Source organism: Acanthochromis polyacanthus, chromosome 7 (assembly GCF_021347895.1).
Source record: "Acanthochromis polyacanthus isolate Apoly-LR-REF ecotype Palm Island chromosome 7, KAUST_Apoly_ChrSc, whole genome shotgun sequence".
NCBI classification, from domain to species: domain Eukaryota; kingdom Metazoa; phylum Chordata; class Actinopteri; family Pomacentridae; genus Acanthochromis; species Acanthochromis polyacanthus.
The window spans coordinates 2785947-2808384 of record NC_067119.1 but is presented as its reverse complement, the minus strand read 5'-3'; the positions used below and the strand labels follow the sequence as shown (position 1 = coordinate 2808384).

The window sequence follows — 22438 nt, the reverse complement described above, 5'->3', positions numbered from 1 at the left end:
GAAAATTACTCTAAAGTTGTCTAATATCACAATAAAACGGTTCAAAATTACTCCAAAAGTATTCATATGATGACTCGTATCCATTCATAAAGACTCTAAATGAGTCCAAAAAGATGAAACGTGGAAAAGTCCTGGTCTGTCTGCTGGACTGATGAGGCTCTAAGGGTTAGAAATGATGAAAAAAATCCATTAAAGTGTGAAATATGGATTTTTGAGGGCGTGAAACTCTGAAAATATTCATAATTTGAAGGTAGAACTTTGATGAAATGAACTAAAGTTTCTGTAGATGAAGAACCAGATGTTCTGAGGAGGTCTGAGGTAAATGTTTCTGCTGCTTCTCGCTCTAATCTGAGCCGCTTTTCTTGATTTTTCTGCCTCACATGAAACTCTTTGGTGTTTTCTGGTGTTTCTTCACATCACTTGATTCTTTTTTCCTCCCTAAAAAGCTTCACGTCTCTAAAGTAGCAGCAGATTTCTTTTGGTTTGGAGCTTCTGTTTGTCGTCAGGACTGATTATTTCTGTTGTTTTTTAACTTCAGGGTCGTTCAGTCTCACTTTGCCTCTGCAGGCTGCAGAATAAGAGGCGTTTCTGAGGAACCCTCTGATATGTTAATGCTTGAGGTTTGCTGAATGGAGTAATTTCCTGATGAGTTCACTTCGTCTTCCTCATTCTGCGGAGACGACGTCCCGACACGTTTCTGATCGACTCTGAGCCGCTTTGAAACACAAACTTTCATGTTTGTGGGAGTTTAAAGGAGCTGGTTTTTACTTTTAGACGTTAGAATGGACGTTAAACTTCAGCTTTCTGTCTGGATTCTGACCGGCTGCTTCCTCACTGTTTTCTCTCCCGGTGAGTCAAACACTTTTTAATTCTGTCGCTGTTTCACATCAAGATTTTAGTCGATTTAACAGAAATGTTCAGGCTTACTCTCCAAATATATCAAGTTTATTATTCATTTAGCTGTAATTTAATGCAAATTATTTTATCCAGATAATTTAACTTTTAGTCTCCTGTTGAGAGTAAAACTGCACTTTAAAATGTATTAATAATATAGAAAATAATAAAATTAATTCTAATAAAAAATAAAGAATATTGTGATGATAAAAAGAAAATAGTAGATTTGATCAGGTGTGACTATGCAGTAGTTTACAATAAATAAATAAAATAAAAAAGTGAAAATCCTGACGCTTCAGGCTAAAAGTAATTAAAAATTTAATTAAAACTGTTGATTTTTTTAGCAGAGAGTTTAAAGGATAAATAGGAGCATTTAAAAAATAAATAATTTGAGACTTTAAGGGATGAAATTATACATTAAAGGTTTTTTTAATTAATTAATATAAAATTGAAGGTTTAATAAGAAAATGAAAATAAATAAAAATTATTTAAATATTTTTAAAGGATTAGAATTAAAGCAAAACCTTAAATGAGTTTTAAAAAAATGAAGAAAAATAAAATATATGTTTTCTTATATAAAAATATATTTGCATTTTACGTAAACTTTAGAGGCTAGAAGGTGGAAAAATCACACGTAGTTATTTTTACAAATTTAAATTCAGGTTATTTTTACAGCTTTATTGATTATAGATGATCTGATCATGTTTATTGTGTTTTTTTCTTCAGAAGTGACGGTGAGAAACTGGGAGCTGAAACGCTGTGAGGAAAACGCCGCCGTTTGTGTGACGGATCAGAGAGACTGCAAACGTTTAGTTTCTGCTGCTGCTCACAGTGAGGACCTGCTCCTCTTTTCCAGCTTTTAATTCTCTTTATTTCACCTTAAAACTGGATCTTCTTCTTGTTTTTTTTCCTGCAGAGACTCTGAACATGTCGTGTTTCTACCAGAAATCCTCAGACGGCGGTCCATCAGTGACCTGCAGCTGGAAGCAGGAATCAAACCAGAACTACAAACCGGACACTTCACTGGTGTTCACCCGGTACAGTATAGAATAAGTTAAAATAAATCCAGAATAAATTAAAATAAATCCAGAATAAATTAAAAATAAATCCAGAATAAATTAAAATAAATCCAGAATAAATTAAAAATAAATCCAGAATAAGTTAAAATAAATCCAGAATAAATTACAATAAATCCAGAGTAAATAAAAATAAATCCAGAATAAATTAAAAATAAATCCAGAATAAGTTAAAATAAATCCAGAATAAATTACAATAAATCCAGAATAAATAAAAATAAATCCAAAATAAATAAAAATAAATCCAGTATAAGTTAAAAATAAATCCAGAATAAATTAAAATAAATCCAGAATAAATTTAAATAAATCCAAATAAATTGAAATAAATCCAGAATAAATTAAAATATATCCAGAATAAGTATAATAAATATCAAATAAATATAGAATGAATCTAATAAATATAAAAATATATCAAATAAATCTAGAATAAATCAGATAAATATAAAATAAATCTAGAATGTATCTGATAAATCTACTAAATATAGAATAAATCTAATAAATATAAAGTAAATCTAGAATAAATATAAACTGAGTCTAAAATAAATCTGAATTAAATCTAATGAATCTAAAATCATTCTAAAATGAATCTAAAATCAAGAATAAATCCGGAATGAATCTAAAATAAATCTATGATAAATCTAAAATAAATCCAAAATGAATCCAAATTAAATCTAGAATAAATCTAGAATAAATCTAGAATCAATTTAAAGTGAATCTAAAATATATCTAATAAATCTAAAATAAATCTAATTCTAAAATCAATATAAAATAAATTAGAATAAATCTAAAGTAAATCTATAATATATCTAATAAATCTAAAATAAATCTAATTCTAAAATCAATCTAAAATAAATCTAATGAATTTAAAATAAATATGATAAATCTAAAATCAATCTAAAATGAATCTAATGAATTTAAAATAAATATGATAAATCTAAAATAAATCTTATGAATTTAAAATAAATATGATAAATCTAAAATAAATCTAATGAATTTAAAATAAATATGATAAATCTAAAATAAATCTAATGAATTTAAAATAAATCTGATAAATGTAAAATAAATCTAAAATAAATCTAATGAATTTAAAATAAATCTTAAATAAATCTAAAATAAATCTAATGATTTTTTAAACTGATCAAAGATCCACAAAAATTCAGTTCAATTTTTTTATGTAGCGTCAATTACAATCAAATTGGAAAGGAAAACACAACACGCAATAACATACAACAGAAATCATATTCCAGGAGCTACAGGTCACTAAATTTTATTTTATTTTTAAAAAGTGGAAATCAGCCCCCTCATGAAAACACAGACATATTTCATAACTAACATTCAGACATAATTTTGGGATTCGGCTTTATTTTTGTTCATGTTTTTAAAAGAGACACACAGAATAAAGTGATGTTGATGAATTATCATAAATGTAAGCTCAGATCTGGTTCACTTTCTTTAATAAAAAAACATCTGAAGACTGAGAATCCACTGATAGCATCTGTGTTTGTGGCTGATGAATCATCAATGTGGTGATTTTATGTTCAAGATAACACGTCCAGGACAGGATTCTACCAGATGTTAATCTCTGTTTTCTTTCCTTTTCTCTCTCAGTCGAGGTAGAGTCTCGTACTGTTCAGGAATCTTCAACCCGGCCGCCGTCCTCAACGTCTCTGTGAGGATGAAGAACTTCCAGACGGGAGCAGAAGCCTGGTCTTGGCCTCACACCATGTTCCTCTACGAAGCAGGTTGGATCCACCGACCAGACGACGGACAGAAAAACGTTAATTTATGACAAATAAACCCTCTTTGTCTCCTCAGTTAAACCCTCCAGGCCTTCGTTGGCTCTGATCGGATCCTCTGAAGACTCTCTGGTGGTGTCGGTGAAAAGCAGCAGCGATGGAAGCTGCAGGCTTCGATATAAAGCCAACAACGCTCAGCAGTGGACTCTGGTTAGAATCAGACACTCAGTACTAAAAACACAGGAAACTAAGCTGTTCACCGTTAATTTAGCTCATTTCAAGCATTAATTCATGTGATGTGATGCGTCTGATGTTAAAACTGCTGAAAAAATCTTTGATTTCAGATTCTGTTGCTTCACTTGAGAAAAAAAAGTCAGAAATTCAAGTTCAAGATGCTTGAAACTGAAAAAAGTGACTTTACCACAACAAAATATTCAATTTATTGGTGACATTTGATAATTACAAGCAAAAATAGTCTTACCCTCCTGTTGTCCTCATTTATGGCCACCAAAAATATTATTTCTTTGTCTGAAAAAAATCCAAAAATTTCTGAAAATTTGCAAAACCTTCAGGAAGAAAATTCCAATAATTCCCTTAAAAGTTTTTTTCCCCTTAAAATTGTTGTGAATGTTTTTTTTTTAAATTAGTAAAAATCTAGTAAAACAGACTTTGTATAAGCAAATAACTCAAAAATTCAAGTTCAAACTGCTTGAAAGTGAATTATGGCTGTGAGGAAATGAGTGCTTTTGCTGCTGAATGTGATTGTTGACATTCAATAAGTGAAAAATAAGTTTTAATTATCTTGGATTTCCTCATTTACAGTCACATTTTAATTTGTTTGTGTGTTTCATTTCCAGCTTCCAGATTCTATTTCTGTTGGTGCCGACCGTCAGCTGATCTTCACCATCAAACATCTCCAGACCTTCAGCGTCTACAGAGCTGCTGCTTCCTGCAAACTGGAGGTCGGCTTCTGGAGCGACTGGAGCGACGACATCAGCGGAAAAACTCTGGACAGGGGTGAGAGTTTAGAGAAATTATGGTAAAAACATGGACGTGACCAATGCAGTAATGCAATACCACCGAGTACCACTAGGGGCTGGACCCTAAACGTTCTGACTCCCATTGACTCCCATTCAAAACTCCCCATGAAAAGCTCCCTCGATTTGTTCCCACAACACTGGATAAGGTTATCTACAAGTTCTAATACCTATTTAAAGAAAACATTTCAGTCAAATGTTCAAAAACAAACTTTTAGGAATAATTTATTTTAAGCTAATATCATGTTTTAATGTCAACATTCAGAGAACATTATGGAGACCTCAGATGATTTTAAGATAATGTTCCTGTGATGTGATATCTTCTGCCTGCAGAGATCTTTGATGTGTGAAATATTAAAGACAGAACATTTTGAAGAAGAACTCAAACTGTTTGAGCTTCACTTTTAACTCTGTTCTGTCTCTTTATCAGCTCCTTCGAAACCTCCAGATGTTTGCTACAGACTCGAGAAAACCAACTCTAATGGATCTTTACTGCTTTTTCTCATGTGGAAGGTAAAACTGTGAATACTGGAGAAAACAGGTTTTTGACGAATCTGGCTGTGAAAACTGGTAAAAAAAAAAAAACTCATAGAAACCTGAGAAATTTAGTAGAAACTTGACAGAAACCTGAGAAACCTGAAAAACTTACTGGAGACAAGGTAGAAACCCGGTAGAAACCTGGCAGAAACATGGTAGAAGCCTGGTAGAAACATGGTAAAAACATGGTAGAAACCCGAGAAACCTGGCAGAAACCTGGTAGAAACCTGGTAGAAACTTGGCAGAAACCTGGTAGAAACCTGGTAGAAACTTGGCAGAAACCTGGTAGAAACTTGGCAGAAACCTGGTAGAAACCCGGTAGAAACCTGGTAGAAACTTGGCAGAAACCTGGTAGAAACATGGTAGAAACCTGGTAGAAACTTGGCAGAAACCTGGTAGAAACATGGTAGAAACCTGGTAGAAACTTGGCAGAAACGTGGTAGAAACATGGCAGAAACCCGGTAGAAGCCTGGCAGAAATGCGGTAGAAACATGGTTGAAACCTGTCAGAAACATAGTAGAAACATGGTAGAAATCCGGTAGAAGCCTGGTAGAAGCCTGGTAGAAACCCGGTAGACACCTGGTAGACACCTGGTAGAAACCCGGTAGAAACCCGGTAGAAGCCCGGTAGAAGCCTGGTAGAAACCTGGTAGAAACCCGGTAGAAACCCGGTAGAAGCCCGGTAGAAGCCCGGTAGAAACCTGGTAGAAACCCGGTAGACACCTGGTAGACACCTGGTAGAAACCCGGTAGAAACCCGGTAGAAGCCCGGTAGAAGCCCGGTAGAAGCCCGGTAGAAACCCGGTAGAAACATGGTAGAAGCCTGGCAGAAACATGGTAGAAACATGGTAGAAACCCAGTAGAAGCCTGGTAGAAGCCTGGTAGAAACATGGTAGAAACATGGTAGAAACCCGAGAAACCTGGCAGAAACATGGTAGAAACATGGTAGAAACCCAGTAGAAGCCTGGTAGAAGCCTGGTAGAAACATGGTAGAAACCTGTCAGAAACATGGTAGAAACCTGTCAGAAACCTGGTAGAAGCCCGGTAGAAGCCCGGTAGAAACTTGGCAGAAACGTGGCAGAAACTCGGTAGAAACCTGTCAGAAACATGGTAGAAGCCTGGTAGAAACCTGGCAGAAACATGGTAGAAACATGGTAGAAACATGGCAGAAACATGGCAGAAACATGGCAGAAACCTGGTAGAAACCTGGTAGAAACCTGGTAGAAACATGTCAGAAACATGGTAGAAACATGGCAGAAGCCTGGTAGAAACCTGAGAAGTTTAGTAGAAACTTAGTAGTAAACCTGATGGAAACCTTTTCCTGAACATGTCTTCAGGCTCCTGACCCGGGTGATGCTGGAGGTCGTATCCTTGGTTACCAGGTGAGCTGTGACGGGTCTGTTCAGAACGTTACCGGGGCGATGGCGCTTCTGGTGGTAGAGGAGGGGAACTGCAGCGTCGCCGCCTTCAACACGGCCGGACGTTCACCTGCTACTCACCTGAAGGTGGACCGGAGACGAGGAGGTGAGACTCTGGTCACACAACAACTTTAGTTTCATCAAAGAAAACCCAGAAAGTCAGGAAATAGTGAAAAACACGAAGGTTCATCCACTCAAGTGTCTGATTTTGTCAATAAAAACCCAAAGAATTTGATTCCACATTTCGGTTTTTCCATCTGGAATCATCAGAACTTCCACTCGACCATCTCTGGTTTACCTTTTTTTATTCTAAATTACAGCGTTTTGAAGAGTTATCTGTGATGTTTTAGACTGATTAGCAAATATTCTCCAAGCACTTTTTACTACTTTAAACTCACAGAGAATAATTGTCTTTTCCAGTAAACTTCCTCTTTAATCTCTGATAATGTTCAAGTTTTTTTTCACATAAATTTTTGACAATTCATGACTTTTTAATCTCAGACAATTTTTGAGTATTTTCTTGTAAATTTATTGCTTTAATTACTATCAGTGAATTTTTAATTTTTGATTTTTTTTAGTTGTCTTTTGTGTAAATGTTACACACGTGGACAAAATTGTTGGTACCCCTCAGTTAAAGAAGGAAAAACCCACAATTCTCACTGAAATCACTTGAAACTCACAAAAGTAACAATAAATAAAAATTTATTTAAAATTAAATAATCAAAATCAGCCATCACTTTTGAATTGTTGATTAACATAATTATTTAAAAAAACAAACTAATGAAACAGGGCTGGACAAAAATGATGGTACCCATAACTTAATATTTTGTTGCACAACCTTTTGAGGCAATCACTGCAATTAAACGATTTCTGTATTTGTCAATGAGCGTTCTGCAGCTGTCAACAGGTATTTTGGCCCACTCCTCATGAGCAAACAGCTCCAGTTGTCTCAGGTTTGATGGGTGTCTTCTCCAAATGGCATGTTTCAGCTCCTTCCACATATGTTCAATGGGATTCAGATCTGGGCTCATAGAAGGCCACTTTAGAATAGTCCAACGCTTTTCTCTCAGCCATTCTTGGGTGTTTTTGGCTGTGTGTTTTGGATGGTTGTCCTGTTGGAAGACCCATGACCTGCGACTGAGACCAAGCTTTCTGACACTAGGCAGCACATTTCTCTCCAGAATGCCTTGATAGTCTTCAGATTTCATCGTACCTTGCACACTTTCAAGACACCCTGTGCCAGATGCAGCAAAGCAGCCCCAAAACATTACTGAGCCTCCTCCATGTTTCACCGTAGGGACAGTGTTCTTTTCTTCGTATGCTTGGTTTTTGAGTCTATGAACATAGAGTTGATGTGCCTTACCAAAAAGCTCCAGTTTGGTCTCATCTGTCCAAAGGACATTCTTCCAGAAGCTTTGTGGCTTGTCAACATGCATTTTTGCAAATTCCAGTCTGGCTTTTTTATGAGTTTTTTTCAGCAGTGGTGTCCTCCTTGGTCGTCTCCCATGAAGTCCACTTTGGCTCAAACAACGACGAATGGTGCGATCTGACACTGATGTACCTTGGCCTTGGAGTTCACCTTTAATTTCTTTGGAGGTTGCTCTGGGCTCTTTGGATACAATTCCAACGATCCATCTCTTCAATTTGTCATCAATTTTCCTCTTGCGGCCACGTCCAGGGAGGTTGGCTACTGTCCCGTGGGTCTTGAACTTCTGAATAATATGAGCCACTGTTGTCACAGGAACTTCAAGCTGTTTAGAGATGGTCTTATAGCCTTTACCTTTAAGATGTTTGTCTATGATTTTTTTTCGGATGTCCTGGGACAATTCTCTCCTTCGCTTTCTGTTGTCCATGTTCAGTGTGGTACACACCTTTTCACCAAACAGCAGGGTGACTACTTGTCTCCCTTTAAATAGGCAGACTGACTGATTATGAGTTTGGAAACACCTGTGATGTCAGTTAAATGACACACCTGAGTTAATCATGTCACTCTGGTCAAATAGTTTTCAATCTTTTATAGAGGTACCATCATTTTTGTCCAGGCCTGTTTCATTAGTTTGTTTTTTTAAATAATTATGTTAATCAACAATTCAAAAGTAATGGCTGTTTTTGATTATTTAATTTTCAATACATTTTTATTTATTGTTACTTTTGTGAGTTTCAAGTGATTTCAGTGAGAATTGTGGGTTTTTCCTTCTTTAACTGAGGGGTACCAACAATTTTGTCCACGTGTGTAAACTTCAATCTCAGAGAGTCTAAACTATTTTCTCCTAAACTTGCGATTTTTAATCAGAGAATTTCAGAATTTACTCACAAATGAATGACATTTTCATTTCAGAGAAAGAAAAAATACTTTTAAGTCAAAGCTTATTAAAAATATGAAGCGAATTAGACTCAAACACAAGAAACAACAGAAAAATATTCAGTTAAATTTGTTAATTGCAAGTAAAAAACATTCATAAAACTTGTAAAAACAACAGAAATGCTGAATATTTGGCTTCATATGTGCAAATAGCTGGATCATCACTTGAAAAACTCGGTGCTGTACGTTATTTTTTTAATATTTGATGAGAAAAATGTGTTGAAATCCTCCTAAAACAAGATATTCAGGCTTTCTTTGTTCCCTCTTTGCAGTGCAGTTTATCGGTGACGGCTTTTTGTACGTAAAACATTTAAGCTTGAAGAGTTTGTGTCTCTGCGACGTGATGAGTGGATTATTTAGTGTTTTAATTCTGCTTCAGAGCTCCAGATAAAACCAGCAGCAGTGATGTGAGGCTCTAATGATTAGCAGGATGTAGGCTGTTTTTTTAATCACATTTAAGACCTGAGGTTCCGTTTCTGCAATATCCTGTGAACTCGAGGGTTTTTATCAGAGGAGGAAACGGCAACGAGATGTTCAGATAAAATTACTTCACAGTCAGATGTTCTCTTCTGATATTTACCTGCAAACAGCAGAAATGCAGAAGCTGAACGCCGCTCAGTTTGAGAGTTTGTTAGGAAAAGCTGCATTAAGTAAAGCTTTTAAATGATTTCTGTAAAGTCTGTTGAGTTCGTGTCTGAACTTCTCTGAACCCTAAAAGCTGCACGCAGGTTTGAAACACAAAAAATAGCAAAAACTACACAACAGCTTAGAACCGGAAACTGCAAAAACACTAATAATCGTCAGAGTTTCTGTTTTCATTTGGTCCCTGAAGTAATCATGTGAGATGTCGTAAAAAAGGATAGAGATGAACAAAAGGTCAAAACCTCCTCAAAGACACACAAAATGACAAAAACAAGACACAGAAATGTGTTTTGCATGCCAAAGACACACGAAACAACCAAGATGAGAAAAATGATGCACCAAAGAACGGAGATGAAATTGTGTTGGAGTGAAAAAGTTTGTGGAAACTGTAAAAATGGGAAAAAAGTAAGTATTATGTGGAAAAAAAACTACAAAAGTCAGACACAGGAAAACAAAAAGGAGATGCAAAGTGAACACAAAGAGACAAACTGTCGCAATAACACACAAAACTGCAAAAACAAGACACAGAAATACAAAAAAATACACAGATACACAAAAATGAGACATAGAACGACAAAAATGAAACAGAACTACAGAAATCAGACACAGACCTACAAGAATGAGAGACAGAAAAACAAAGAAACAGAACTACAACAAAAGAACTGCAAAAATGAAACAGGACTACAGAAATAAGACAGAACTACAAAAATCAGACAGAAGTACAAACATGAGAGACCGAACTGCAAAAATCAGACGCAGAACTACAAGAATGAGAGACTGAAGACTGAAACAGACACCAAACTGAGACAAGCAGGACTACTGGGGAGAAAAATGAACCTACAGTGAAGAAAACATGTGACAGGAAATAACAACCAGAGCCTGTAGTTCAGAGGATTAAACTCTAAAGAAGAGGTTTAAAATCTGTCGTGATGATCTTGTTTCTTTTACTAACCTGCTGCTGTTTCCTGCAGATCTTCCCTCCATCAGGAACTTGTGGGTTTCCAGCTCGTATCCAGATGAAGAAGCTCTTCTGGTCCGGTGGAAGCTTCCCATCAGTCCATCTTCTGTCCCACCTATCAGCTACTTGAACCTTCGGTGGAGCTCTGAGTCGAATCCGTCCACCAGCCGCTGGTCCACAGTGGACGCTTTCTCCTCCTCCACTCTGATTAAAGGTGCTCCTGAGCTTTGTTCTGCAGAAGATCACAGTGATGAAAGGATCTGTGTTTTCTCATCCTTTAATGTGAAGCTAACTGAAGTTATTTATGGTGTTTTGTTTCCTCAAACTTCCACTCAGTGCTTGACATCTTCAGTTTACAGTCTGTACTGCAGATACTAAGTGTGAGACTGATGTGGTTCCAGATGTGGGCTCTGCTGAATCCTACCTGATCACCGTGATTCCTGTTTACCATCACCTCTGTGGACGACCTCAGTCTCTCTCTGCTGACCTGAAGCATGGAGGTAAACCTGAGGAACCTGGTAGAAACCCCAGAAACTTAATAAAAACTTAATAGAAACCCCAGAAACTTAATAGAAACTTAATAGAAACCTGGTAGAAATCTGAGAAACCTCTTAAAAACCTGGTAAAAGCCTGGTAGAAACTAAGAAAGCTGATGGAAACTTTGTGGAAACCTGATAAAAACTTGGTAGAAACCTGAGAAACTTCGTAGAAACTGGAGAAACTTGATAGAAACCTGGAGTAAACCTGAGAAATTTAGCAGAAACCTGGTAGAAACCTGATAAACTTAGTAGAAATTGGAGAAACCTGATAGAAACTTTGTGGAAACCTGATAAAAACTTCCTAGAAAACTGGTAGAAGCCTGATAGAAACCTGGTAGAAACACGAGGAACCTCCAAGAAACCTCCTAGAAACCTGAGGAACCTCCTAGAACCTGAAATAAAAGGAGAAATGTCTGCTCTTCTTCTGGTTTTCAGCTCTGTTGGAGGTCGTCGGTCTGAAAGTCGCTGCTGTAAATAAAACAACAGTAACCGTGAAGTGGGCGTGGCAAAGGAGGTCTGGACCAATCAGAGTGCGGCGCTACAGCGTGATGCTGAGGACGGACTCTGACAATCAGAGTAGGTTTATTTCTCCCTCATGAACTTTATTTCACCATCAGCCTGTAAAAACACTGAATCTGTGTCTTCCAGATGTGTCTCTGTGGCCCGACCAATCACGGCACACCTTCTTCAACCTGACGCCCTACACGCAGTATTCTCTGCTCCTATTGGCCGATGACGTCACCAGGAGCATCGTCCCCGTGACGACAGATTTCGGTGAGTTGGAGACTGTGCGGTGGGTTTTTCCCATCATGCTCTCTGCCTGCAGCGCCCCCTGCTGGGTGGAGGTCTGCAGCTACACTTTATTTACCGTCAAACTTTACTTAATTAAAATATCTTCCACTATGAATTGTGTAAATTCTGCATTATATCAATATTATCGGCATTTCAAAGACTGCATTATATTATCTTTCCACAAGAAGACTGTGTTTTACATTTAAAATACAGTTTGTTATTCAGGTGTTCTATATTATCCACATTTAAAAGACTATATTATTTATATTTTCAACATTTAGAAGACTGTATATTATTAATATTTTCTATATTAAAAAGACTGTATATTAGCTATAATTTCAGCATTTAAAGACTGAATAATATTTGTATTTTCTATATTTAAAAGACTGTAAATCAGTAATATTTTCTCCATTTAAAAGACTGCATATTAATTATATTTCCTCTATTTAAAAGGCTGTGTATTATCAACAGTTTCTGCATTTAACAGACTGTAGATTATTGTTATTTTCACATTATGAAATATGAATAATATACAGTCTTTGAAATATATAACATATTTATAATATATGTTATTATTATTATTGATATTTTCTGTATTTAGAAGAAAGTATAATATACAGTCTTTTAAATGTAGAAAATATTAATATTTAAGATAAGATAATAATAAAAGAAAAATATTAATAATATATTTATTAATATTAATAATATATTTATCAATTATTCATAATATTAATATTTAAGATAAGAAAATGTTGATAATATATGTATTGATATTAATGATATATTTATTAATATTAACAATATATTTTCTACATTTAAAATACTATTTTATTCATATTTTTTACATTGTAAAATTTCATTTTTACATCATAAAATATGAACAATATATCATCTTTTACATCTAAAAAATATTAATAAAAGATTTTCTTCATTTATTTAAGATAATATTATTAATATTGTGTTTAGAAGACTGTATAATAGCAGTATTTTCCACATTCACAAAATAATATCAGTGTTTTTGCCTTTAACAGACTGCATTATTCTTTTTGTTTATGTCTAAAGGAAATGAATACATCTTATAATGTGTGTTTTGAATACAGAAGCATTGCACAAGAATTCTCAGAGATAAATAAAATACTGTCCAGGTTAAAGTTCAGTTTTTTTTCTGACCTCCAGACGAGCTTCCAGCTGTTGCCACGGCGACTCCTCTGCTGTTGCTGGCTGCCACCGTCTTCATCATCTCCATCCTCTCCAGGACTGTGTAGGTGTTCAGGAGTCAAACAGCTGATCCGTTCATGCAGCACATTGTCTGCAGTTCATGCAGTTTGTTTATCTGTGCAGGTACAAGTCGTACTTCTTCCCTCCCATCTCCAGCCCTCGAGGAAGCACCTCAGGCCAGTGGCTGATGGACCCAAACCTCCAGGTAACCTCAGCTGTACTGCTTCTATGTTTGGTTTTCTGACTGCGTGGTTCTAGTTGTGGTGGAAGAAGATGCAAACAAACTGCAAAGAGACTCAAAATCATGAAAACAAAACCAGGAAGCTACAGAAACCAGCCAAAGAAAATAAATGAACAAGAAAAATGAGTGCAAAGAGAGGCAAAGGCGGCCCTGTATGAAACTTTGTGACTACAACAGCTGACAAAAAAAACATGAAAACCAACTACAGAGTTAAAAAAGGTGCAAAAAACAATTAAAAAGTGATGAAAAGCAACTGAAAAGATGTCCAGAAGAACCACTAGAAGATGCAAAATGACCATAAAAACATGGAACCGACTAAAAAGACACAACATAAGCAGAGCCACCACTGCAAACTGACCTACAGTGACTCTAAAGAGACTCAGAAGCACCATAAAACAGGTGCACAAAAACAAAAAAGCTGCAATAAGAAACCAGTCAAGAAGTGGAAACTGAGCACAGACATGGAACTGATCTAAAAGAGACACAAAGTAGACACAAACAAATGTGAAACTAAAGCAAACTGAGCTTCAATAAGCAGAAAGAGACAAAACAAACCACAAAAGAGATGCACAAGACAGAAAATGAACACAAAGATGTACAAACGTGTCAACAATTGATGTATAGTTGATGCAATGAGCACAAATCAATTTATAACTGCTGCAAACGGAGACAAAATGTCAATAAAGACTGAACACTTGTTGTTTGTAGATGTTTTCATTCTGTTTGTCTCATATTAGAGGTGGAGATCTGAAGAGACGTAATAGAAACATGTTTTTTTTATTCCACAACAGAAAAGCATAGACAGAAACATCCTGGAGATCGAAGACTTCCAGGTGAGAGATGTTCTCGGAGATAAAAGTCTCATCACGCTGAACCCGAACCCTCTGCTGCCGTCAGAGGAGACGCATGAAGACTCGCCTTTACCCGTCCAGCTGTCCGTCCAGCTGTCCACCCTCAAACTGGACTCTGAGTACGTTTCTGAAGCTCCACAGACCTCAGACCAGCATCGACATGAAGCTCACAGCCGGTTTAATCAGAAAGAGGAGCAGCTCGACGTCTCCAAACGACACTTTGATGAGTTTGAGGCTCATCAGACGAGCTGTGAGGAAGAGTTTCTGCTGAACTCTGAAGCCCAAAACGAACACGGCGACGGATCTTATCTCATCTGTGAGACGGATTACGTCACCAACAGCTGCTTCAGGGCGATGGAAACAACAGCTTCAGCACCGCGTGAGCTCAGAGGCAAACAGGGAACGGCAGATTAAAGAGCTGGTTCCCTCTAGTGGCTGTAAAGTTACACTGCAGAGAGACTCCAAATGCCCAGACAGAAGCAAAAATCAATGTAAAGCCAACTTAGAGGAAACAAACCACTGCAAACTGAGCCAAAGAGACTCAAAGCTGCCACATATGAGATGCAAAATAACAAAGAGTTGAAAAATCACCGTTAAAAAGATGGAAAACGACTGTAAAGAGACTCAAAATGAGCAGAGACATCTGCAAACCAACACGAAAGAGATGCAAAATGAGCACAAAGCAATGCAAAATGACTGCAAACTGAGCCGAAATGACTACAAAGACTAAAAACAACTATAAATAAACTGGAAATGAGATGCAAAATGGCTTTAAAGGGATGCAAATGCACCACAATGATATGTAAAGCGACTGCAAAGCAATGGAACTGGCTGAAAACAGACACAAACAGATGGGAAACTATGGGAAACTATTGCAAACTATTAATTAAAGGCATGTTTTCCAAACTAGTGTTACCTTATGACTGTAAAATTACAACGTACAGAATAAAAATCACTACAAAGAGACTCAAAAATGTCCAGAAAGATGCACCAACCAACCAAAAACCAAACACAAAACCAACTTAAAGAAGACAAGCAGATGTACACCCCCTTTTGAGACAGTTTCTCATTCAAATAAATTACAACCTGTCTCAAAACTTTTGACAGGGGGTGTAAAAGCACTGAAAACTGAGTCAAAGTCAACACAAAGACACAAACAAACCAAACACAAAACCAACTAAACCAAGGGAAAAAGCATCTTGAACCACAAAAGCTAGCATATTTCTAGATAGTCTACTCCAAGCAGAAGTGTCTCAAAGTTGTTCTACAAATAGAAGTAAGATTTTTTTTATTTTTTTATAGCACTTTCAAACACCATGTAGACATAAATCTGGACTCAGAGCAGACTCATCATACAGTTTCTGTGATTTCTTTGGGAGTTTTTGCTGCATTAGCGTTCATTCAGAACCACAAACAAACACCACAAATGTCTGTTTAAATAGTTGTGGTTCTTGAAAGATAAAACACACCTTCACATGAATTAGAAATTAAAAAACAAAGTGAAATTGAAACTGAAGGCAACGTTGAATGGGCAAATCAAGGTGTGACACAGAAGTGAAAGTGAGAAGACATACCTGACCAGTTACAAGGATCATGTCACAGAGTTTGTAGAAGTGGTACAGTCGAACATAGAGTGTTTTTCAGAGTTATAGTGTGCTTTATAAGGAGGCAAAACAACACAGACTTTCTGGATTAATCCAGTTATCTTAGCTAGTGCTACAGCTAGCTAATATAGCATGACATTAGTAGCTTAACAGAGGCAGCTAGTTAGCATGTCAGATTGAAAATAATACATTTATTCTGCCAGTGTGCTGTTTTGTCAGCTTCCATAGATCCCCATGTCCAGTGCTCCCATTTCCTGTAGTTCCCCATTATCTCCAGTAGGTGTCGCCCTTGCCTTATTCCTAGTAGAGTGCCTGTATAATGAGAGTGGCGACAACTGGGGATTTGAAGCCATTTTGTTTCCATTCACTCAATATGGGACGCGCAGCGCGAGGTGCACATTCACGAAAACTATGGATTGTTTACTGATTTCAAGACATGTTTTGGACAAAATAATTTACTCGCTTGTTTTGTCTGGATGTCCAAGGTTGGATTATAGCCGTTTTTAGTGGAATATTTTCATCTGTGACTAGTTTTGAGCCTTCAAAGGTGAGTTGTGCTGTTTACGTTATTTGCTGTTTGTTGGACAAATGTGTTTATATTACCCGCTGTGGTAATCACATCTGAAAGTGGTTTATACCGGCGGATTCATGAGAATCTAAGCTTTCCATGGGCGGATAATGTTTCTATCATCGAGCTTGCAGCTTCGGTCAATTTAGTAAAATACGTTTTCCCGTTCGCCTGTACGGTGCTGCAGCTGTTAGCATATGGCTAACAGCATCCTCATGCTAACGGCGGCTAACAGCCCAGAAATGGGTGAACAACAGGGAGCCTGTTCGGGTCATATGAGGCTGATAAGTGACTGCAGGTTGGACGGAAAACAGAAAATAGGAAACAGAAAACTGTCAGCTGTTTGTTGAATTGGAAATCATGTGAATGAACAGGGAGGCTGTTGTCGAAGCTCAGAGGCCGCTGAAGTTTAACGGGTTACCCCGTTAAACTTCAGCGGCCCGTATTTCATGCATCTCCATGCATGAAAATGGTCAAAGTCAGAATAACCACAACTGCCTAAAATCACATCAAACTTTTCTATCTGTCATTCACCCATACATCATAACATGAAAGTACATACATGGGACTAACCTGGCACAAAAATCATGATGAAGTCGGTTTCCATCCCACTCTCCGGACTTTATTTTCCCACAGTTTCATTCTTTCAGTACTCCTGGGAAATCTAAACATGTGTAATCCCTTCTCCGATCGATTTGTGCACCCAAAGGCACAACAGCCCGTCATTTTTCAGGTATTTAGGAAGCCAAAAAAGTCCTAGAATTACTCTGCGTTGTAAACAACGTTAACAGGCATAACCGGCGTTCATGAATAGGAAAAAAAATGGCTCCTATAGACCACGTGACCAAAATTTTTTGGACCCGTCATGTCGCCACTCTCATTATATAGGCACTCTAATTCTAAGTAGGGAAAGGGTTTAACTGTGAATAAATGACTGAATCTTTCCTCTCTGCTTGTGCTTGAGTCTCTGTATTTCCTGTATTTCACGTCATGTTCTTCCTGCACTGATGTAAGATGATCAGCCACACATTCTGACCACTGACAGGTGAAGTGAAGAACATCGATCATCTTGTTGTAATGCGATGTTCTGCTGGGAAACCTTGAGTCCTGACATTCATGCTAATGTTTGACATGTCCCACCACCTAAACACTGCAGGTCAAACATCCCCTCATAACACCAGCAGCCCTTGATGCCAGTTGCCACCCTCAGCTGGTCAGGAGCGACCCGGGGAACATGACAGAGCTAAGGAGTTCTCCTGGGTTCTACCATCCCAGTTGGTGGGATGGTGGAACAGGACCTGTGGAGATGTCCTGATATCCTGGCTGATCTCTGGTTCTGATGGTCCAGAGAACAGATGATTATTTATAGCGCCGTAATGAAACTCAGGACCAGACATCTCTCCAGGTCATGAGGTCACAGATAGAAAGACTTAAAAACAACTTTTTCCCTGGTGTTATAAAAGCCGTGCTGAGCTGAACTTATAATTTACAACCTTCATTGGTTTACACTATTTTATGTAATGATGTGATGAAGAAAATTATAAAACATAATTTTGTTGTATGAGAATATGCAATGACAATAAAGAACCTACCTACCTACCTACACCCCCTGTCAAAAGTTTTAGGACTTTCTCATTCAAATAAAGTAGAACCTGTCCTACAACTTTTGACAGGGGGTGTATCTACCAAATTTGGTACACATATGCAGCACATCAGGCTGAACAAAAAAGTCAGTGACAGCCACATTCCAAACCCAACAGGAAGTGAGCTATTTGTGTTGAATGTCAGATTTTGCCCATTTTTCATTTTTTCCTAGAGCGAACTCCTCCCAGGGGGAAACTCCAATTCACCTCAAATTGGGCCAGTACATACAGGCATGGGCGTAACGGACGCGGGGTACGCGTGGGACATGTCCCCCGCACTTTCCACATCTGTCCCCCGCACTTTTTTCAGCCGTTACAACAGCTAAACCCGTTATTAGCATCCAGTAATGTGTTTTCCCGAGCCGTCTTTGAATGCACCATGAGCGCATGCTAACGCAGGTGTTCCAGACGTGCTGCTGTGCTGAGCAGTGCTGAACGTGCGTCTGGAGTAATGTTTAGCAAACCAGCCAGAGCCAGCAAGAAGCAAAAAACTTTACACAGTTCTTTCCAAACAAACCGTGTAAGTTGTGTGACCTTGTTGGATGCAAACGATGTTAGACTTGTTTGCTAAATGATGACAAGGTAAAACGTGGCAATATATCAATATGTTAAGCTAGTTAACAATAATTTAAATTTGGTTGCCTCTGTTACATTACTGCTAATTAGTTTATTCTTGGAATAAACCCAGTCCTCTTTCATTTCTGGGCAGAAGATGTGCTCACAATTGCTCTTCATGTATTTAAGTCTTTTGGTCCCAAAAGAGGAGAGTCAGGAAGGAGAAAAAAGAATAGGCTATCTATGGTATAAAAGTGGTTAAATTTGCAACTATTTTTACTGCTTCTCTTTCAAATTCTATCTCAGAATTTTGATTTTCAGATTTTTTAATGATTATTTCCATAACAAAGAGCAGAGTCAGACAGGAGATGGACCAGAGGCGGCGGCCAGCAGTAATGTGACCATGCAGGGTCTGCAGAGGTGAAAAAAAATATATATCTATGGGTTAAAGCGATTTTGAGGTTAAATTCTACTGCAGTTTTTACTCTTCCTAATGCTATTTCAGAATTTTTCTTACCACATTTTTTATGTTTATTGCCATAACAGAAAGAGCAGAGTCAGGGAGGAGATGGATCAGAGGCCAGCAGCAGGGACAAGGATGTAGGGTCTTTACAGGTAAGGAGAGATTATAACTTCCTGAAAATAAGATATCTATTGCAGGGAGAAACCAGGCAGTACTGATCATTTCATGTTCAGTGTTTGGCACCTTTGGCTACTCGTCCAGTAGATGTTCAAGGGACATTGTTGTCAACTCAACTAGAGTTTGGCCACTAAAACTTTAGATTTTATAGTTTAAAGTTTTATACTTTATAGTTTAAAGAACTAGCCTAGTTGGTCCCCTGGTATTGTACTGTGGCTGTTAGGGATTATGTGGTTCTTTAGCCACTAAGGACGGTGCAATTAAATGGAAGAGAATGATAAATCGCTCTGAAAAATTTGTCCCCCTCACTTCTGAGATGGTGGTTACGCCCATGCATACAGGAGGCCTTAATGATCCAAAGTTATTAAAATCTTTTTCCAAAGTCAAAGGGCGTGTCCGTGGCGGCCTCTGGAATTTTGATCCTTCCCCGTGAAATTTCAAATGCTGTGTAAATGTCCTGAACATGCTCCACTTTGCCTGAAACTTTACATGTATGATCAGAGTCCTGTCCTGATCACATCCATATGATGAAATACACTCCCTGTCAGAAGGAGGACAGGTTCTACTTTATTTGAATGAGACAGTGTCCTAAAACTTTTGACAGTGGGTGTACCTGCCTACCCACAGAGGTTTGACTGTGCATGAAGGGAGGCCTGCCAGTAAGGAGCATTCCAGCAGTTAAGCTGCATGTTCAGACAGGAATGGTCTGATCTTCCTGATGTTTTACGGGGAGAATCAACAAAACTGAGTAACAGAGGACACAGGAGCTTTGAGGGTAAGTTGGTCATCGATCATGATGCCCATATTTATCAGATTTATTTGTGACATCCAGTCTTCAGATGAAACAGAATGTTTAAATTTACAACTAATAAGTGGCAGTAATTCATGTTTATGTTGGTTCTTTGTTCAGTTCAGAGTGTCGGCATGCAGCTTTAAAGAAAAAAAAATCAGTTGAAAGGGAACTGCCCTTCTGTTTTTTTACTTTGATGTTTGCCCTTCTTTGTATCGCAGCGACAATCTGAGCGTGTGAGAAAACAGCAGCAAACAGAAAAAGACGAATCCAACATTAAAGTAAGTTAAAAAAAACAAAGTGTGTGGACTGTATGAGAGTAAAGTTAGTATAAATGCACAGACTGAAGGATGTTTGTTGTCATTGCATTTCTGCTACAAAACTTTGGCACTTCAAAAAACAAAGAACAACATAGTATAACAAGCAATGAACAGCTGTATAAAACAAGTATTGTATGTATGTATATATATATATATATATATGTATATATATATATATATATATATATATATATATATATATCCAGAGAGAGAGAGAGAAGTAAAAACAAACATATTTTAATTTTAATATTTAAAGACTTGAACATGTTCAGTGTCAGTCTGATGGAGAGTTTGGTCTGAAATGATGCTGCTGATGCTTTCAGTCAGTGTTTGATGAGGAAAACCTGTGAAATGAGCTGATTTATGGAGAAGACGAGGAGCTTCACGATTAGAAACTAGTGAAGAAGAACAGAGAAGCTGTTTGTGATCTGAGCAGAGGAGGATTCAAATGGCGGAAAGAAACGCACAGCCTGGAGTTCATGTCAGAGAATCAGCATCAAATGTCGCTCTGCTGTTTTTGAAATGACTTTTAACACAAGAATGTATTTTAATTCACTACATCTCTCAGATAGTGTTTGTTTGGTGTATTTTAGAACCGGTTTTATCTAGATCTTTATCTGACTGTAGCAGAGACGTCTCAAGGTTTCAGTGAATGTAACTATGATGACTGACTGTCAGTGAAAGCAGCACCAGACGACCGTTAAAGCTTCAACAGTAGCAGCTCCTGTAAACTACAGAATCTAAAACTGAACTGTGTCTCATGGAAAGTGAACAAATCAGCAGCAGCTGAAACCAACAGTGGAGATGGACGGTTTCTGAACAGGAACTCACAGAAACAGTGGTTTATTCAAATGTTCTCTGATCAGCTTGTGAGTTTGTCCACAGTCTGTATTAAATTAGTTGTCTATAAAAAACAACTATGAATGTGGAGGAAAAGTTAACTCCACAAATTCACTTTGTTGGTTTCACATAATTTCAGTAGAAGTTGTCTGAGGTCATAAAGATTGATGCAAGCTGTTTTTGTTGAGTCCAGACATAATTTCAGAGTTTATCCACCAACATGTCAGAGCAGACAGACTGATGAAGGTAGAAGTTCCTGTTTAATCTCACTCTGTTTTAACCCAACAGATGTGATTTCTTTCTGGTGGGTTTCCAGCAGAGGGCAGCATGGCAGCAGCATCTGGTGAGTCCATTCAGGATTTATATTTACAAAATCTTATTTGTATTGCAAAGGAGGAATCCTGAGCTCTTCAGATCCACCAGTTGTTTTTACAAATGTTGGTAAATGTAGACCACATAGCTCAGTGCTGGACTTTATACAGCTGTGGCAGTGAGTCTGAATGGAAAATACTAATTCAGTGATTTAGAAGAGTGTGGTTTACATGTATTCTGATGGGATCTAGAAGACAAACCCAGAAGTCACTGTTGCTGCTGTAGAAGGAGTTGAAGGAAGGTTATCACAGGCTGGGATCAGTTTTTCCATCAGTAACAATTAGAAACATTCTGAAGAACTATTTTAGCTCATAGTTTTTGTGACAGATCTGTCAGATCGGCCACGCCCCCCACCGTCTGGTGGTCTCTGGAGGATGGAGTCCAGGTATTAGAGGATGTAGCTCCTCTTCCTGGTTCATGGAGCAGCTCTCCCGCTTCTTGCTCTCGATGTCCTCCTTAATCCAGCGTTTGTGTTTGTTGGTCTCTGATGTTAAGATCCTCCCCCTGTCCCAGTCCATGATGTGGTTATTTCTTTACAGTGGTCCCTGATGGCTGATTTTTTGTTTTCTTGATCGACTTTTTCTTTCTATGTTCTTGTGAGTCGTCCAGTTGGTTCCTTTACACATTCTGCCTGGTGTTCTCTTTGTCTTATGTTAAATGATCTACCTGTTTCTCCCATGAATGTTTTCTCACATGATTTGCACGATATTTCATATATGATGTTGCATTTATTGTCTGTTTCTATTTTGTCTTTGGGATGGACTAATAGCTGCTGGAGTTTTGTACGTGGTTTTACTGCTAAGTTAA

The 22438-nt window shown here is 37.6% G+C and overlaps 3 protein-coding genes and 1 long non-coding RNA gene across 4 annotated transcripts in view; 3 read left to right on the top strand and 1 right to left on the bottom strand.

The window, feature by feature from the left end:
* Window positions 1-22438, top strand: part of LOC110972630 (GTPase IMAP family member 8-like) — a 79118-nt gene that overhangs the window by 50319 nt on the left and 6361 nt on the right. The window lies entirely within an intron of this gene.
* On the top strand, window positions 1412-17415 carry LOC110968767 (interleukin-6 receptor subunit beta). Its single transcript, XM_051951249.1, has 14 exons — window positions 1412-1725; window positions 1811-1931; window positions 3579-3712; window positions 3786-3916; window positions 4564-4723; window positions 5174-5256; window positions 6616-6802; window positions 10672-10872; window positions 11060-11158; window positions 11633-11773; window positions 11846-11971; window positions 13166-13250; window positions 13331-13412; window positions 14240-17415. Exons 1-14 carry the CDS (start codon window positions 1596-1598, stop codon window positions 14711-14713), a joined length of 2154 nt encoding a protein of 717 aa, XP_051807209.1. The 5' UTR covers window positions 1412-1595; the 3' UTR covers window positions 14714-17415.
* On the bottom strand, window positions 6505-13280 carry LOC127534888 (uncharacterized). Its single transcript, XR_007943439.1, has 3 exons — window positions 13160-13280; window positions 10653-10890; window positions 6505-6777 (listed from the first exon to the last, which is right to left on the bottom strand). It is a non-coding gene; the product is annotated as an uncharacterized LOC127534888 (long non-coding RNA).
* Window positions 19891-22438, top strand: part of LOC110965222 (golgin subfamily A member 4-like) — a 43721-nt gene continuing 41173 nt past the window's right edge. The window contains exons 1-2 of the mRNA XM_051951240.1: window positions 19891-20084; window positions 20321-20380. The gene's annotated coding sequence lies outside the window, so the exon portion shown is untranslated. The remainder of the gene's footprint in view (window positions 20085-20320; window positions 20381-22438) is intronic.

Coding starts and splice junctions, on each gene's coding strand:
- LOC110968767 (XM_051951249.1), top strand. CDS start 1,596: ATGTTTATTGTGTTTTTTTCTTCAGAAGTGACGGTGAGAAACTGGGAG. Junction 3,713..3,785: donor CATGTTCCTCTACGAAGCAG/GTTGGATCCACC, acceptor TTGTCTCCTCAG/TTAAACCCTCCAGGCCTTCG. Junction 4,724..5,173: donor CGGAAAAACTCTGGACAGGG/GTGAGAGTTTAG, acceptor TCTCTTTATCAG/CTCCTTCGAAACCTCCAGAT.